Raw genomic sequence first — 17768 nt, 5'->3', positions numbered from 1 at the left:
ATCTGCAAGAAATTCACTCACTGGAGTAATTCGATGATTCATGGACATTAAGTATGGACCACCTGCAGCTGTGAGAAATATCACATGTGGTTGCATTATGTTGTCTTTGTGCCTCCATCAGTTAACAGTAAGCCTCTGACATAAAATTAAGATATTAATTTCTGTACACGATTCTTCATGATACCTTGCTGCACAAACACCCCAACAACATTAAACTGGCCTCTTTGTAAGACATTTCTGATGCTGTATCAGCTACTGCTTTCCATTGAGATATTATCTGTCATGATACTGATTCTGAAAACTGAAGCAGGACTTTTCTATGAAGAGAAAATTCCTCCTGTAATTCAAGGCCCAATCTTGGTATTTCTGATTCAACAAAAAATGAGCCCATCTGTACAGTGTCACAAGGGAGACATGCACTATTAGATGTCTGGCATAGAAACCAATTGCTAATTCCCTCCAACGCACAATTTCATGGAACATCACAAATCCTGATGTTCCTGTAAGCTCTGTAGATAATTCTCTTGATATGACTGGATTTTGTTTTGCAGTTAAAGCCAGACACTGGCACTCCTGTAGAACGGTAACATTACATATGTAATGGACACCTATTTCTATCTTTGAATCATGTAGTTATTCAAAGTTGGGATTACTCCTTACTATACCCAGAGTGATTACAGTACACTACTGACTCACTAAGGATATCCGTCCCAACAACCCTTACCCCTACTACAATGAGATTTGGAATTTAATTCAGTATAGACTTCAATAATCAGCGATTTTTGGCCATATTCTTGTAATGAAATTTTTTCCACCTTCAGGATTAAAACTGGGTAGCTCTGCTCACTTTATGTGTAAGATAATAAATAATAAGTTAATATTTCAGCATTCAATAATCTCTGCCATTCCAGGTTTTGAGAAAAATGCAAAATTTAATTCAAAGAAATCATGGAGAATACACTTCATTTGATTCAAGCTCTAATTATTAACTTTACAGATTGCTTTCATTTAACTCATAGACTGACAAAATGCATCTCAAATTGTGGAAAAGAGTAAATGCTTAAGTGAAAAAAAGTTAATTGAGCTTAAAGTATAAATAAGAATTTAGGCTACTGCAAATATAATAAAATGTATACTACTGCAGGATAACAGACAGGTTTTCATTTTGCCTTGTTGCATTATTAACAAAGAAATGTAATTCATCACAGATTTAATTTAAATTATTATTTAAGAATGTGGATAAGTTTACATACATTATCACACCACAACTCAAAATATTTGTTTTCAACAGCAAATAATTGTACATAATTAATTAATAACATAGTGATAATGTCAGTAGTTATTTAAAGTTATAAATGTATAATGCAATACATGTACACCCAAAATATGTCTTCTATACAAAAAACTGATGTAAAGCTAAATTACCCTTGTTAATAAGTACCCAATGCCCATATATTGCAATTTGTTGGTCAGTTATTTACATGACACAATATAAATCTAAGACTGCCACTGAAATTAATCTTTTTGGCCAAGAAATAATGTATTGATTTTCACACAATGATTGCCATTAAGTAATGCCCAATAGTTCAATGAAAATTTTATTTTATAACAACATGCACTATAGCTCAGTAGTATACATTACCTGACTTGCTTGGCCAAATCTCCAGCAGATATCGTAGAACATTAATTGGTTGATTGAAGTCAAGTTCTCGCCCTTCTTCTGATTGTAGCATCAAAACAGGACCAAAGCAAATTGCTAAGTTCTGAGGAGACATTTTATTACGCTCTGACTGTGACACCACTAATGCCAGGTGATCCATCAAGAAAATCAGAGTGCACTGCAATCAACATAACAGTAATACATTATTATTATGCTAGTTATAATAATATTATCAGTTATATTACCACTACTACTGCTGTTACTGCTGCTGCTGCTACTACTACTACTACTACTACTACTACTACTACCACCACCGATATTTGTAATAGTAATAACCACAATAATAATAACTGGCATAATAAAAATTCATAGTGGTTGTGACGAAGCAAGCTGGGATAATTTTACTTCCCCTCTTGTTTTGCCATCTGCCTCCTTAAATTCGTTTTTTTCACTTTTAGCTATTTACCATTAACATATGTGAATATAATCTGCATTTTCATAAAAGAGAAAGGTTGGCCCTCAGTTTGAAAGAATATAACAACAGATCTAATTTTGTGCTTAGTTTCATGTATGTAATTGATTTTATAACTTATTTTCACTATTCCTAGTTAGTATGTTTAATTATAGGGCAAAATCAGTAATTTTTTGTAAATTAAATTCTATTGTTGATGTATAAACAGATATAAATTCTGTACTAATTATTAGTATCTGGAAGACAAAATGCTAGTAATTTTAAAGTATCTATTTGTCTCTATTCGAAAACACGTTAATTCCAAAGTAATTAACAGTTTTGTCCAAAGTATTGTTTGTGTACTTATATTTGTTAATTTCATGATTTAAACAAATAATTTGGCCTAATTCTTGCAGCAGAAGAAAGTGTTAAAAAGAACCAATGTTTTGATGTATTCAGTTAATTTAATGAGTTAAGTTTTAATTGTAATTTCTGAAAATTTAACTTCGAATAATGTGTAGTTTCGGCCCCTATTATTGTGAGGATATATAGCGGCCTGAATTTTGGTCACGAGACAGTCAGTCCACGGCAAAGTTTCAGATGAGAAACCTGTGTTGGTTAGAACAACAACAATGCTTCAACTTAACTGTGAAATAAGTGTTACACAATTAGGCCATGTGATAAGATAATGACAGTGTCTGCTCCATATGTACCTTTTTCTTCTTCAAGAAATGTGAACTATGTGGTTCGGCTTTTACTGCTCTTAGATATTCAACAGTAAACTATTGTAGCAGTATGTGGATATTTACCTGCTAACTATTAATGAGGCTTATGGGAAGTTAGAACAATAGTGCACTGGCCATATTAAAAGTGTGTATTGGGGGTTGTGAAAAGTGAAAGTAAACTGATGTAAAATGCAACTGTGCCTCTGTTGGCTACATCATTTACAGTAGACAGTAGTTGCACTTTCACCCTCTAATTTTTCAGCCAGTACGTAGACACTGAGGGCAATCAACGAAGAGATAAACAAAGCAGGCAAGCACCATCACAATGTAACACATAATAACAAAAAATACAATGAAATACGGTTAGAACCATCACAACAAAATACTAACATTTCCACATGAAATCATGGCTGCACACATCTCCTGTACCTATCTTGAACTCAGTATTAAAAACTCAGGCTAATTAAAGAAATAAAAAAACTTACAAGAAATAAAAATCTGGGCATTTTGCTATGTATTTGCACAGAATGGTTAAGTAGGTATTTCATGCTGGAGATATGTGTATGGTAACATAATGATTCACGTCAGTGATTTAAAATAACTCTTGGTATAAGAAACAAAGAAATTTTAAAAAATAATCAGATAGCCGAAAAGAAAGTGGATTTTATGCAAGCAACTCGAAACACAATTAACATACCGCTTTTAAGAAAGAATCTCCTAAATGAAACTACAAAATGATAAAGGTATGAAAAGACATAGTTATCAGGTCGAAGCAGTCTAATATTAACCAAAACTGAGAGAAATCCAGGTGAGGAAGAGGACGAGAGCAGGAGCATCTAGTACCCAACTTTTATTGCATTTGGAATTTTTTTTTTTTTTTTTTTTTTTTTTATTCATGTAGCTCTGCTTTAGTTCAAGCATATATTTTTTCCATGTTTATGTGGTTAACAACAAGATGAGTAAACATAACAGACATGTAAGTTTGAAGGCTTCCACAAACAGCATCAATGTGAATAAAATCATTGCAGATATAAGGCCCCTACTTTATGAAAGAACTAAAACAATGAACATACCGACATTTTGACTGACTGTGCAGCAGTTCTGAAGAGTCACATTGATGAGAACTGCTGCAAAGTCAGCCAATATATAAGTATTTCAGTTATTTTAGTGTTTCATAATGATGTGACCTAATATGCAAAATGATTTTATTAAAAATAACTGACATGCATAATTCCTGGGGATAAAAACCTGAATGTTATTTCTTTGGGGTACTCGCTATGACACAAAAGACTCAGACAATATATAATCAGAAACGGGAAATTTCATACTATGTTACTCACACATTTAGTTCCATGTGGAACGAGTTAGTACAAAAAATTAACATAATAAAAGTTAATTATCCATAAAATCAAATTTACATATAATCTATGCATATGACAAGCTGCTGAGTATATAATATCATAATCTATAATATACCTCAGCATACCTCAGAAATTTGCTTTAATTTTTCCAGGAATTCCCTGGTTGAATAGGAGGAGAGAAATATGAGGAAATTCTTTAATGCAGATTGGAAAGTGTGAGGATTACTTTTAATATTAGCTTACTGAAAACGGATGCAGCAGAATGCTGTACTCCTTTCTGCACAAGAGTCAAGGAGGTTTGATCCAAGTGCAAATTGAATTTCTGCCTAGTATTAACTCAGTGAGAATAAGCGCATACAACAAAGAACTATAGAGAACTGTATATTGACAGGAGAGTGTGAGAATTCCTAGATTCTTGAACAGGAGACAACAAAAGGTTTGTGAACTTACACCACATATTGCCCAAACTGCATGTTCCTGAGCCAAAAGTGGACACAGTTACCCCAGAAAATAATGTTGTATGTCATAAGTGAATGAAAACAAGCAAAGTAGCCACATTTACATGTTTTACAATCACTTTTTGCAGATATTGATCTAATGGTAAACATAGCAACATTCAGTTTTTGAAACCAATCCTGAAAATGGGCTTTCCATGACAGCCCACCATATATCTGTACACCTAAGAGTTTGGATAGTTCAGATTCACAAATTATATGCCAATTCTCTGTAACCAGAATGTCAATTTTAGTTCAATTATATGTTATAAACTGTAAAAACTGAGTCTTGATATCTTGTTCTATGATGCATACAATATCCTTCTACACCAAACTAGTGTCATCTGCAAATGTAAATATTTTAGAAACACCCAATATGTTAGAATGTATACAATATTTGTCTGAGAACTGGCCCCTGGGGCACCCATCACTTAATCATGCCCCAATCAGATTGCATCTCACAGCCATTCCCATTTCTGAGGAGAATGACATTTTTCTGTCTGCTTTTAAAGTATAAGGAGAAGAAATTTTGAGCTACTCTTTTTACTCAATAATGGACCAACTTCTGCAAAAATATTTTTGTCATCAACACAATCAAAAGCCTCAGTTAAATCAAAGATAACTTCCTAAGTTCACAACTTTTTGTTTAATCTGTCCACTGCCTCACAGTTGTTGTTGTGGACTTCAGTCCTGAGACTGGTTTGATGCAGCTCTCCATGCTACTCTATCCTGTGCAAGCTTCTTCATCTCCCAGTACCTACTGCAGCCTACATCCTTTTGAATCTGCTTAGTGTATTCATCTCTTGGTCTCCCTCTTCGATTTTTACCCTCCACACTGCCCTCCAATACTAAATTGGTGATCCCTCGATGTCTCAGAACATGTCGTACCAACCGATCCCTTCTTTTAGTCAAGTTGTGCAACAAGTTCCTCTTCTCCCCAGTTCTATTCAATACCTCCTTATTAGTTATGTGATCTACCCATCTAATCTTCAGCATTCTTCTGTAGCACCACATTTCGAAAGCTTCTATTCTCTTCTTGTCCAAACTATTTATCATCCATGTTTCACTTCCGTACATGGCTACATTCCATACAAATACTTTCAGAAACGACTTCCTGGCATTTAAATCTATACTTGATGTTAACAAATTTTTCTTCTTCAGAAACGCTTTCCTTGCCATTGCCAGTCTACATTTTATATCCTCTCTACTTCGACCATCATCAGTCATATTGCTCCCCAAATAGCAAAACTCCTTTACTACTTTAAGTGTCTCATTTCCTAATCTAATTCCCTCAACATCACCCGACTTAATTTGACTACATTCCAATATCCTCATTTTGCTTTTGTTGATGTTCATCTTATACCCTCCTTTCAAGACACTGTCCATTCCGTTCAACTGCTCTTCCAAGTCCTTTGCTGTCTCTGACAGAATTACAATGTCATCGGCGAACCTCAAAGTTTTTATTTCTTCTCTATGCATTTTAATACCTATTCCGAACTTTTCTTTTGTTTCCTTTACTGCTTGCTCATTAAACAGATTGAATAACATCGGGGATAGACTACAACCCTGTCTCACTCCCTTCCCAACCACTGCTCCCCTTTCATACCCCTGGACTCTTATAACTGCCATCTGGTTTCTGTACAAATTGTAAATAGCCTTTAGCTCCCTGTATTTTACCCCTGCCATCTTCAGAATTTGAAAGAGTGTATTCCAATCAGCATTGTCAAAAGCTTTCTCTAAGTATACAAATGCTAGAAACGTAGGTTTGCCTTTCCTTAATATTTCTTCTGAGATAAGTCGTAGGGCCAGTGTTGCCTCACATGTTCCAACATTTCTACGGAATCCAAACTGATCTTCCCCGAGGTCGGCTTCTACCAGTTTTTCCATTCGTCTGTAAAGAATGCGCGTTAGTATTTTGCAGCTGTGACTTATTAAACTGATAGTTCAGTAATTTGCACATCTGTCTACACATGCTTTCTTGGGATTGGAATTATTATATTCTTCTTGAAGTCTGAGGGTATTTTGCCTGTCTCGTACACCTTGCTCACCAGATGGTAGAGTAGTGTCAGGACTGGCTCTCCCAAGGCCGTCAGTAGTTCTAATGGAATGTTGTCTACTCCGGGGGTCTTGTTTCGACTCAGGTCCTTCAGTGCTCTGTCAAACTCTTCACCCAGTATCATATCTCCCATTTCATCTTCATCTACATCCTCTTCCATTTCCATAATATTGTCCTCAAATACACCGCCCTTGTACAGACCCTCTATATACTCCTTCCACCTTTCTGCTTTCCCTTCTTTGCTTAGAACTGGGTTTCCATCAAAGCTCTTGATATTCATGTAAGTGGTTCTCCTTTCTACAAAGGTCTCTTTAATTTTCGTGGAGGCAGTATCTATCTTACCCCTAGTGAGATAAGCCTCTACATCCTTACATTTGTCCTCTAGCCATCCCTGCTTAGTCATATTGCACTTCCTGTCGATCTCATTTTTGAGACGTTTGTATTCCTTTTTGCCTGCTTCATTTACTGCAGTTTTATATTTTCTCCTTTCATCAATTAAATTCAATATTTCTTCTGTTACCCAAGAATTTCTACTAGCCTTCATCTTTTTACCTACTTGATCCTCTGCTGCCTTCACTACTTCATCCCTCAGAGCTACCCATTCTTCTTCTACTGTATTTCTTTCCACCATTCCTGTCAATTGTTCCCTTATGCTCTCCCTGAAACTCTGTAGAACCTCTGGTTTAGTCAGTTTATACAGGTCCCATCTCCTTAAATTCCCACCTTTTTGCAGTTTCTTCAGTTTTAATCTACAGTTCATAACCAATAGATTGTGGTCAGAGTCCACATCTGCCACTGGAAATGTCTTACAATTTAAAACCTGTTTCCTGAATTTCTGTCTGACCATTAGATAATCTATCTGAGACCTTCGAGTATCTCCAGGCGTCTTTGATGTATACAACCTTCTTTTATGATTATTGAACCAAGTGTTAGCTGTGACTAAGTTATGCTCTGCGCAAAATTCTACCAGGCGGCTTCCTGTTTGATTCCTTACTCCCATTCCATATTCACCTACTATGTTTCCTTTTCCTACTATTGAGTTCCAGTCACCCATGACTATTAAATTTTCGTCTCCCTTCACTATCTGACTAATTTATTTTATCTCATCATACATTTCATCAATTTCTTCATCACAGAGAAAATGGAATATAGAATTTTCAGTTGTACAGCCACTTCTAAAACCAAACTGTATGTTTGACAGCAAATTATGTCATCTGAAATGATCTGTTACTCTTATATATTCATGTATCATGATTGAATAAATTTTGCTAACCACGATGGCATAGAAATAGGAGTAAAATTGTATACACCATCCCTTTCTACTATTTTATAAAGTGATTTTACTATGGACTACTTTAATTGTTCAGGAAACTGAGCCTTCCCAAAGAAAAACTACAGATGAGCTAAGTTCAAGGCTAACATATGCAATACAGTGTATTAGTGTCCTATTGAATAGCCCGTTGTATACATGAGAGGCCTTAATATTCAACAATTTAATTATTGATTCAATATCCCTCTTGTCAGTATTACATATGTGTACTTCAGAAAACAGACTTGGAAGGGCATTTTCTAAGAGAGTTCTATGATTCCCTGCAGAAACTGACTTTTGTTTATTTCATCTTCTGTATTTAGAAAGTGATTGTTAAATCTATAAATATGTCTGACTTACTACTATGTATATATCCTAGATTCTGTGCTGTGGGCCTGATGCTTCTTTTATGTCTGCCCATTAAGTTTTAATTTTACCCTGAGAATTAGCTATTTTATTGACATACTACATGCTTCTTGCCTTCTAATGAGATTTTTAAGCACCTTACAGTGCTTTGTTCTGTGCAATATCCTTATCCATTTAGTCAACCACCCAGGGTGTATGTTAGTGCTTGTACCCTGTTTTAATTATACTAATGGAAAGAAGGCTTTTGAAGAGTATGAGAAATATGTTGAGAAAACCAATATATTTATCATCTATATTATATGTTATCAGCCTACAAACATTCTGTCACTCTTATTCTTCAATGTTTCAAAAAGTCACTGTTGCCCCTTGATTAACATTTCTAAATAGTTTGTAGTTATATTTAACATGTATGTTAGTATGAATTTGTTTTACAGTTAAAATTTGTGCATCATGGTCTGAAAAGCCATTTACCCTTTTACTAAAGGAATGTTCCTCTAGTAATGAAGAATGAACAAAAATGTTGTCTATAGTTGTGTTATTGTTCTCCTGCACTCTGGTTGGAAAGAATACAGCCTGCATTAAACAATATGAAGGAGGAGATCTTGCAACATTATTTTTGTTGTACAGTCACTTACAAAATTAATATAAAATCACCATATACAACTGACTTTTGGTACTTTCTATACAGTGAACCAAGCTCTCTCTAGCTACAACAGCAATGTCCCAGTGGACATATAGATAACTATAATTAGAAGTTTACTTTCACTACATTCAACTGCTCCTGCACAACATTTAATGACCTGCACTACATAGTTGATCTTTTGAAAGTTTGATGACAATGCATTGGCAAGAAACTATTTTTTTCAACAGAAAAAATTTTCAGCATACCTTTCTAAAACTCATCTTGAATTGCTATTTATTTTTGTACCATTTGGAAACAAGGTTAGCTTAGTACCTGATAATGTAACTGATAAAAGTTCATTAACACACCCAAGAGAAAGCAACAACCCTTGCAGCGAACACATGAAATTACTTTTTAACTGGATGACAAACAATGACTTGATTCACAGGCCTTTTGCATTGATACTTATTGTTTCCTAGTAGTGACATATGACTTGGATCAATATGAAACACTGTCTGTGTTGTAACTCACACAACCAAACACTTCTGATGAGTCATGGAAAATAGCATCTGCTTGTGCTTGGTAACCTAATTAATGAAGTACAGCCACTCTCAATATTAGAACCATCCAGAAATCTAAACTATTCTTTGAACAGTACTTGTGGTCAGATTGTTGAGAAGCTGTTTATGAATAACCTTTTTTAAAATATTGTAAATACTTGGAAAAGTGAAGCTGGACAGAATTTTGATGGTATTTCTACACTAAAGAGCCAAAGAAACTGGTACACTTGTCTAACAACATGTAGGGCCCCCTTGAGCATGCAGAAGTGCCGAAACATGATGTGGCATGGCCTCGACTAATGTCTATTAAGTAGCACTGTAAGGAACTGACACCTCGAATCCTGCAGGGCTGTCAACAACTTTGTTTAGTCATGCCAAGTCACTGCAGAGTCTGTGATATAGCTCTTTTTGGTTTTTTAACTTTTTAAGAGTCTCATTATATCCTTCCAGATACTCACTACTTTCCCCATGTTTATCTAGGCTGTCTCCTACAATATGTTTATATCCCATAGTGTTCATAATAAAGGTTCTGGAAGAGTGAATACACATATAGATGCTACAGATAAGAGAAAAATTAACAAATGTGGGGCATTATTGAGAGGCAAAAGTATAAAACAGGGCACAGATGGCCGGCCAGAGTGGCCGAGCGGTTCTAGGTGCTACAGTCTGGAACCGCGCGACCGCTACGGTCACAGGTTCGAATCCTGCCTCAGGCATGGATGCGTGTGATGTCCTTAGGTTAGTTAGGTTTAAGTAGTTCTAAGTTCTAGGGGACTGATGACCTCAGAGGTTAAGTCACATAGTGCTCAGAGCCATTTGAACCAGGGTACAGATGGATTGTGTAAATAAAAAATAAAACACTTTCAAAGAATTTGAAGATATATTTGCAGAAATAGAGTGGTTGAAAGAATCATTTTAGTGGTGTATGATGATATGGCACAAACTATGATGGACTATTGTGAAACTTATTAAAATTCTTAGACTGGACTCCAGAAGCTGAAGATGTTATTGAAACATTACTAAAGAAGTTACTTTCTAGAATGTAATGTTACATGTTAATAATTATTAAGGAGGGAAATGAGTTAGTAAATGTGTGATGGTGGTGATGAAATGATTTAGGGCAGTTGGCACTGGGGCCTTTAGCACCCATTTTAAAGAGAGTTGGGAAACATATGGAGCACTGAACACTCAGAAAGAGAAGCTTATGTGGGATAACGTGACAGCAGAGAGTATTCACATGCAATGTACTGAACTGGTGTGGAGGAAAATATGACGGAAAAGATTATTCTAAGGATGATCTTGAATGTCAGCATGCTGGAGATAATGATTCTGAAAATGGTTCAAATATGAACACACTGTCTTGCCCAGCTTATATAAAACCAACCCAACACAGGTGCTAATGGGATGTAAAGCTGGCAGTGCTAATCACTCACAATGGTAAATACATACAACCACTTCTCAGAGTGACAGTGTGTACTCCAATAAGGCCTCTATCTTATTCTATACTAATACTGTTTACAAAAAACCATGTGTGTTTTTGTTCTTTTAAAGTTGCAACACACAGTGTTTTCATAATGAGAAGGACAATCAAACAATTTAAAATCAGAGATGGTAAAATAGTCTATATTGAACTGATTGAAAGACCAAATTTGCAATAGCTGTTTATTATGTTTTCACCATATGGTGACCAGTTTCATACCCTGGAGGTATATCTTCAGGTCATATAAAACTAACACTTCATGTGCCACGAATTTCAAGGTGCTAGTGCACATAAAAACATGTCACTCCTTGGTAAACCTTGGATGTAACAGCAGATGGTTATCTAATCTGAACCATGCATGATCATTAGTACATCTCCAAAACACAGTCAAAAGACAACTCTGGACAGCACATGACAATTCATGGGATGAAACAATTGTCGAATCCCATGGAGGAAACAAAGAATTAAAAGACACACATAGTGTGAAGCTAGCACTGTAATGTGTAGCTCTCTTTGATGTCTGCCAATATTTTAGTACGTTGATGACTTCCAAGGCTTGTGTATCTTTTAATTCTTTGTTTCCCCTGTGTATTTTGATGATGGTTTCATCCTATCGTACATGGATTGTCATGTGGTGTCTGGAGTTGTCTTTTGACTGTTTTTTTGGAGATGTGTTACTGATCATGCATTGTTTTGATTGGAAGCCCATCTGCCATTTTACCGAGAAGTGACATGTTTTTATGTGTACTTGCACCTTGGAATTTGTGCAATATGAAGTATTAGTTTTATTTCACTTGAAGGCATACCTTCAGGGTATGAAACCAGTTGTCAAACAGCGAAAACACACTAAACAGACAATGTGGATTGGGACTTTCACTCACATTAATATAGACTATTTTACCATGTCTGATTTTAAAGTGTTTGATTGTCCTTCACATTATGTACAATTTTTTAGCTGTGGTTGGCCAACCTATAGGATTATTCACAGTGTTTATTTTACAATGATTTGGAACAGTAGAATGCTGGGTACGTACAGTTTTGAAAAGTGAGCACAGTTTTATTTTACTCTACATTCATCCTCACATCCATCAACATTTATTTAGTTTAATCTGGTAGTATACACAACTTTCATGGACATATGATCCCTGTGGATAGTGAATTTGTACACAAACCCTCAACTCTTAATGCTCACTCAACTTACACACAGTGTTCTGTGCTATCCTCCAAGATCTTGTTAGGTAGCTCCCATGGTAGAGGTGTTGGCTAACTACTGCAGGAAAATCTAGGTCCATAGTACCAGGTCACAAACTTTTTCAAGCCTAGTGCAGATCTGGGTCAGGTAACAGAGGATGTAGGTTCTTTATGCAAGGATTTCACAAAGGAGGATGCCGTGGTTATAATGGGTGGTCCAGGAAATAGCATTGACAGAGACTCTGAATATTCAATAGAGAGTGACCTGGTGAAGATAGCATCAGCAACGAAGCATATGAGTGTGGGATTTGTGTCTGTGTTGAGATGCCATGATCGGCCTCATTTGAACTCTTCCGTCGGGAGGGTGAACTTGGAGTTGGAGTGGCTGCTTAGACTGGATATAGGGTCCCATACTAGTTTGATTCCTGTGGATGCTATCGATAGGTCGGACTACACTAGGCATGGCCTTCACCTCAGAAGGAAAGGTAAGGGAAAACTGTCTGGGTTGATTGCAGAAAACTTAAGGGGGGACACTGTCACAAAAGGTAAAATACCAGTGGTCACAGGTGTCAGAGGGATGCCTTTTTTAGGACAGGGAAGGGGGAAAGAAAACGAGTTTTAAGGGAGATTGGCAGACACACTCAGTTTGAGAAAACAAATGAACAGGAGTCAGATTTTAGCATACAGCCTCCATTTAAACAATGTTTAACAGAAAGTAATCAGAAACTGCCAGTTCATCTTCGCCAAAGCAGTTATAATCCCATTAGTATGCAGTATCAGTTATCTTTATTACAGCAGAACATTCCGGGACTCTGAAATAAAGTTGATGAACTACTCATTTGTATTGATGAAATGAATTCATCTAACCAAATTGACATAATCTGCCTCTCTGAACATCAAATGATCACTAGTATAGATATGTTAGACATTTTAGGATTTAAGCTAGCTTCCTACTTCTGCAGAGTAGATATGGATGGAGGAGGAGTTGCCACATTTATTAAAAACTGCCATAAATTCAAGAACATTGACATTAATAAATACTGTTTAGAGCAGCATCTAGAAGCATGTGCAACGGAAGTAGAGTTCCATAACAGATCCTATATAATAGTACCTATTTACCGAGCACATGCAGGAAATTATAATCTATTCATAAATCATCTAGAAGCTCTTTTGGGTTATTTAGCAGGAAGAAACAAAGAAATTTTGATTGCTGGTGACTTTAATACAGATTTTCTAATGCAATCTTCCAGTAAACATTTACTGCAGTTAGTAATGTTGTCTTTCAATCTAACTCACACTGTAAACTTTCCAATTAGGATCAATAAATACTCAAGGACAGCCATTGATAACATTTTTATAGACAAATCAAAGGAACAAAATTTTATCATAAAACCTGTAATAAATGGACTATTAGATTCTGACATGCAGCTCCTTGCTTTAGATGTAAATTCTAAGCAGATTATCAAGACTGCTAAATCCGAGTACAGGAGAGTAGTCAATCAACCAAAAATTGAGTGTTTTAGAAAACTGCTCAAAGATATGAACTGGAAAGATGTTTATAATGCTCATGACATGAATGAAAAGTACAACACATTCATGAACAAAGTCAGTACCATGTTTCAAAACTGATTTCCTCTAAAAGTTACTCAAATTAAACAGAAGTCTATAATAAAACCATGGATTACACAAGGAATAAAGATTTCCTGTAAGACAAAAAGGGAAATGTATCTGTCGACCAAAAATAGCTCCAATGCTGATGATTTAGCTAAATACAAGGAATACTGTAAAATATTTGAAAAAGTAATTCAGACAGCTAAACAGATACACGAGAAGAAAATAGCAATGTCAGGGAACAAATTAAAAACAATATGGAATATAGTGAAAGAGGAGACTGGTAGAACCAGAAAGGAACAGGAGCAAACAGCGTTAAGGGTAGATGACACATTAGTCCCCCCCCCCCCATGAACCATGGACCTTGCCGTTGGTGGGGTGGCTTGCGTGCCTCAGCGATACAGATGACCGTACCGTAGATGCAACCACAATGGAGGGGTATCTGTTGAGAGGCCAGACAAAAGTGTGGTTCCTGAAGAGGGGTAACAGCCTTTTTCAGTAGTTGCAGGGGCAACAGTCTGGATGATTGACTGATCTGGCCTTGTAACACTAACCAAAACGGCCTTGCTGTGCTGGTACTGCAAACGGCTGAAATCAAGGGGAAACTACAGCCGTAATTTTTCCCGAGGGCATGCAGCTTTACTGTATGGTTATATGATGATGGCGTCCTCTTGGGTAAAATATTCTGGAGGTAAAATAGTCCCCCATTCGGATCTCCGAGCGGGGACTACTCAAGAGGACGTCGTTATCAGGAGAAAGAAAACTGGCGTTCTATGGATCGGAGTGTAGAATGTCAGATCACTTAATCGGGCAGGTAGGTTAGAAAATTTAAAAAGAGAAATGGATAGTGGTAATTAGAGAAGTTTGGTGGGAGGAAGAACAAGACTTCTGGTCAGGTAACTACAGGGTCATAAACACAAAATCAAATAGGGGTAATGCAGGAATAAGTTTAATAATGAAAAGGAAAATAGGAATGCGGGTAAGCTACTACAAACAGCATAATGAACGCATCATTGTGACCAAGATAGATATGAAGCCCATGCCTACCACAGTAGTACAAGTTTATATGCCAACTAGCTCCGCAGACAAGGAAGAGATTGATGAAATGTATGATGAGATAAAATAAATTAGTCAGATAGTGAAGGGAGATGAAAATTTAATAGTCATGGGTAACTGGAACTCGATTGTAGGAAAAGGAAACATAGTAGGTGAATATGGAATGGGAGTAAGGAATGAAAGTGGAAGCCGCCTGGTAGAATTTTGTGCAGAGCATAATTTAATCATAGCTAACACTTGGTTCAAGAATCATAAAAGAAGGTTGCATACATGGAAGAATCCTGGAGATACTCAAAGGTATCAGATAGATTATATAATGGTAAGACAGAGATTTAGGAACCAGGTTTTAAATTGTAAGACATTTCCAGGGGCAGATGTGGGCTCTGACCACAATCTATTGGTTATGAACTGTAGATTAAAACTGAAGAAACTTCAAAAAGGTGGGAATTTAAGGAGATGGGACCTGTATAAACTGACTAAACCAGAGGTTCTACAGAGTTTCAGGGAGAGCATAAGGGAACAATTGACAGGAATGGTGGAAAGAAATACAGTAGAAGAAGAATGGGTAGCTCTGAGGGATGAAGTAGTGAAGGCAGCAGAGGATCAAGTAGGTAAAAAGATGAAGGCTAGTAGAAATCCTTGGGTAACAGAAGAAATATTGAATTTAATTGATGAAAGGAGAAAATATAAAACTGCAGTAAATGAAGCAGGCAAAAAGGAATACAAACGTCTCAAAAATGAGATCGACAGAAAGTGCAAAATGGCTAAGCAGGGATGGCTAGAGGACAAATGTAACGATGTAGAGGCTTATCTCACTAGGGGTAAGATAGATACTGCCTCCACGAAAATTAAAGAGACCTTTGTAGAAAGGAGAACCACTTGCATGAATATCAAGAGCTTTGATGGAAACCCAGTTCTAAGCAAAGAAGGGAAAGCAGAAAGGTGGAAGGAGTATATAGAGGGTCTGTACAAGGGTGGTGTACTTGAGGACAATATTATGGAAATGGAAGAGGATGTAGATGAAGATGAAATGGGAGATATGATACTGGGTGAAGAGTTTGACAGAGCACTGAAGGACCTGAGTTGAAACAAGGCCCCCGGAGTAGGTAACATTCCATTAGAACTACTGATGGCCTTGGGAGAGCCGGTCCTGAGAAAACTCTACCATCTGGTGAGCAAGATGTAAGAGGCAGGTGAAATACCCTCAGACTTCAAGAAGAATATTATAATTCCAATCCCAAAGAAAGCAGGTGTTGAAAGATGTGAAACTTACCGAACTATCAGTTTAATAAGTCACAGCTGCAAAATACTAACGCGCATTCTTTACAGACGAATAGAAAAACTGGTAGAAGCCGACCTCGGGGAAGATCAGTTTGGATTCCGTAGAAATGTTGGAACACATGAGGCAATACTGACCTTACGACTTAGCTTAGAAGAAAGATTAAGGAAAGGCAAACCTACGTTTCTAGCATTTGTAGACTTAGAGAAAGCTGTTGACAATGCTGACTGGAATACTCTCTTTCAAATTCTAAAGGTGGCAGGGGTAAAATACAGGGAACGAAAGGCTATTTACAATTTGTACAGAAACCAGATGGCAGTTATAAGAGTCGAGGGGCATGAAAGGGAAGCAGTGGTTGGGAAGGGAGTGAGACAGGTTTGTAGCCTATCCCCGATGTTATTCAATCTGTATATTGAGCAAGCAGTAAAGAAAACAAAAGAAAAATTCGGAGTAGGTATTTAAATCCATGGAGAAGAAATAAAAACTTTGAGGTTCATTGATGACATTGTAATTCAGTCAGAGACAGCAAAGGACTAGGAAGAGCAGTTGAACGGAATGGACAGTGTCTTGAAAGGAGGATGTAAGATGAACATCAACAAAAGTAAAATGAGGATAATGGAATGTAGTCGAATTAAGTTGGGTGATGCTAAGGGAATTAGATTAGGAAATGAGACACTTAAAGTAGTAAAGGAGTTTTGGTATTTGGGGAGTAAAATAACTGATGATGGTCAAAGTAGAGAGGATATCAAATGTAGACTGGCAATGGCAAGGAAAGCGTTTCTGTAGAAGAGAAGTCTGTTAGCATTGAGTATAGATTTAAGTGTCAGGAAGTCATTTCTGAAAGTATTTGTATGGAGTGTAGCCATGTATGGAAGTGAAACATGGACGATAAATAGTTTGGACAAGAAGAGAATAGAAGCTTTCGAAATGTGGTGCTACAGAAGAATGCTGAAGATTAGATGGGTAGATCACATAACTAATGAGGAGGTAGTGAATAGAATTGGGGAGAAGATGAGTTTGTGGCACAACTTGACAAAAAGAAGGGACCGGTTGGTAGGACATGTTCTGAGGCATCAAGGGATCACAAATTTAGCATTGGAGGACAGCATGGAGGGTAAAAATCATAGAGGTAGACCAAGAGATGAATAAACTAAGCAGATTCAGAAGGATGTAGGTTGCAGTAAGTACTGGGAGATGAAGAAGTTTGCACAGGATAGAGTAGCATGGAGAGCTGCATCAAACCAGTCTTAGGACTGAAGACCACAACAACAACAACAACACATCAGTAACCAATGGGCATAGTGTGGCAAATCTATTTAACAAGTACTTTATATCCGTTACTGATAGAATGGGATTGTCAGGATCAGTAAATAATGCCCCTGAATATCTGAAACTAGCCTTTACAAATAGCTTCAGGAGCATGAATATGTCACTCACTTCACCAAAAGAAATAACTTTCATAATAAAATCTTTAAAAACAAAGTATTCTAGTGGTTATGATGAAATATCAACAAAGTTAATTAAGGCATGTTCTTGTGAGTTTAGTA

At 36.6% G+C, this 17768-nt stretch overlaps 1 protein-coding gene across 1 annotated transcript in view; it reads right to left on the bottom strand.

Moving 5' to 3' along the window:
- The window catches only part of LOC126470820 (rho GTPase-activating protein 100F), a 334288-nt gene that overhangs the window by 37126 nt on the left and 279394 nt on the right, over window positions 1-17768 (bottom strand). The window contains exon 16 of the mRNA XM_050098831.1: window positions 1643-1838. Coding sequence (XP_049954788.1) covers window positions 1643-1838 — 196 coding nt within the window. The remainder of the gene's footprint in view (window positions 1-1642; window positions 1839-17768) is intronic.

This window comes from Schistocerca serialis, chromosome 3 (genome assembly GCF_023864345.2).
Source record: "Schistocerca serialis cubense isolate TAMUIC-IGC-003099 chromosome 3, iqSchSeri2.2, whole genome shotgun sequence".
Lineage (NCBI taxonomy): Eukaryota > Metazoa > Arthropoda > Insecta > Orthoptera > Acrididae > Schistocerca > Schistocerca serialis.
This window is presented reverse-complemented; position numbering and strand designations above follow the sequence as displayed.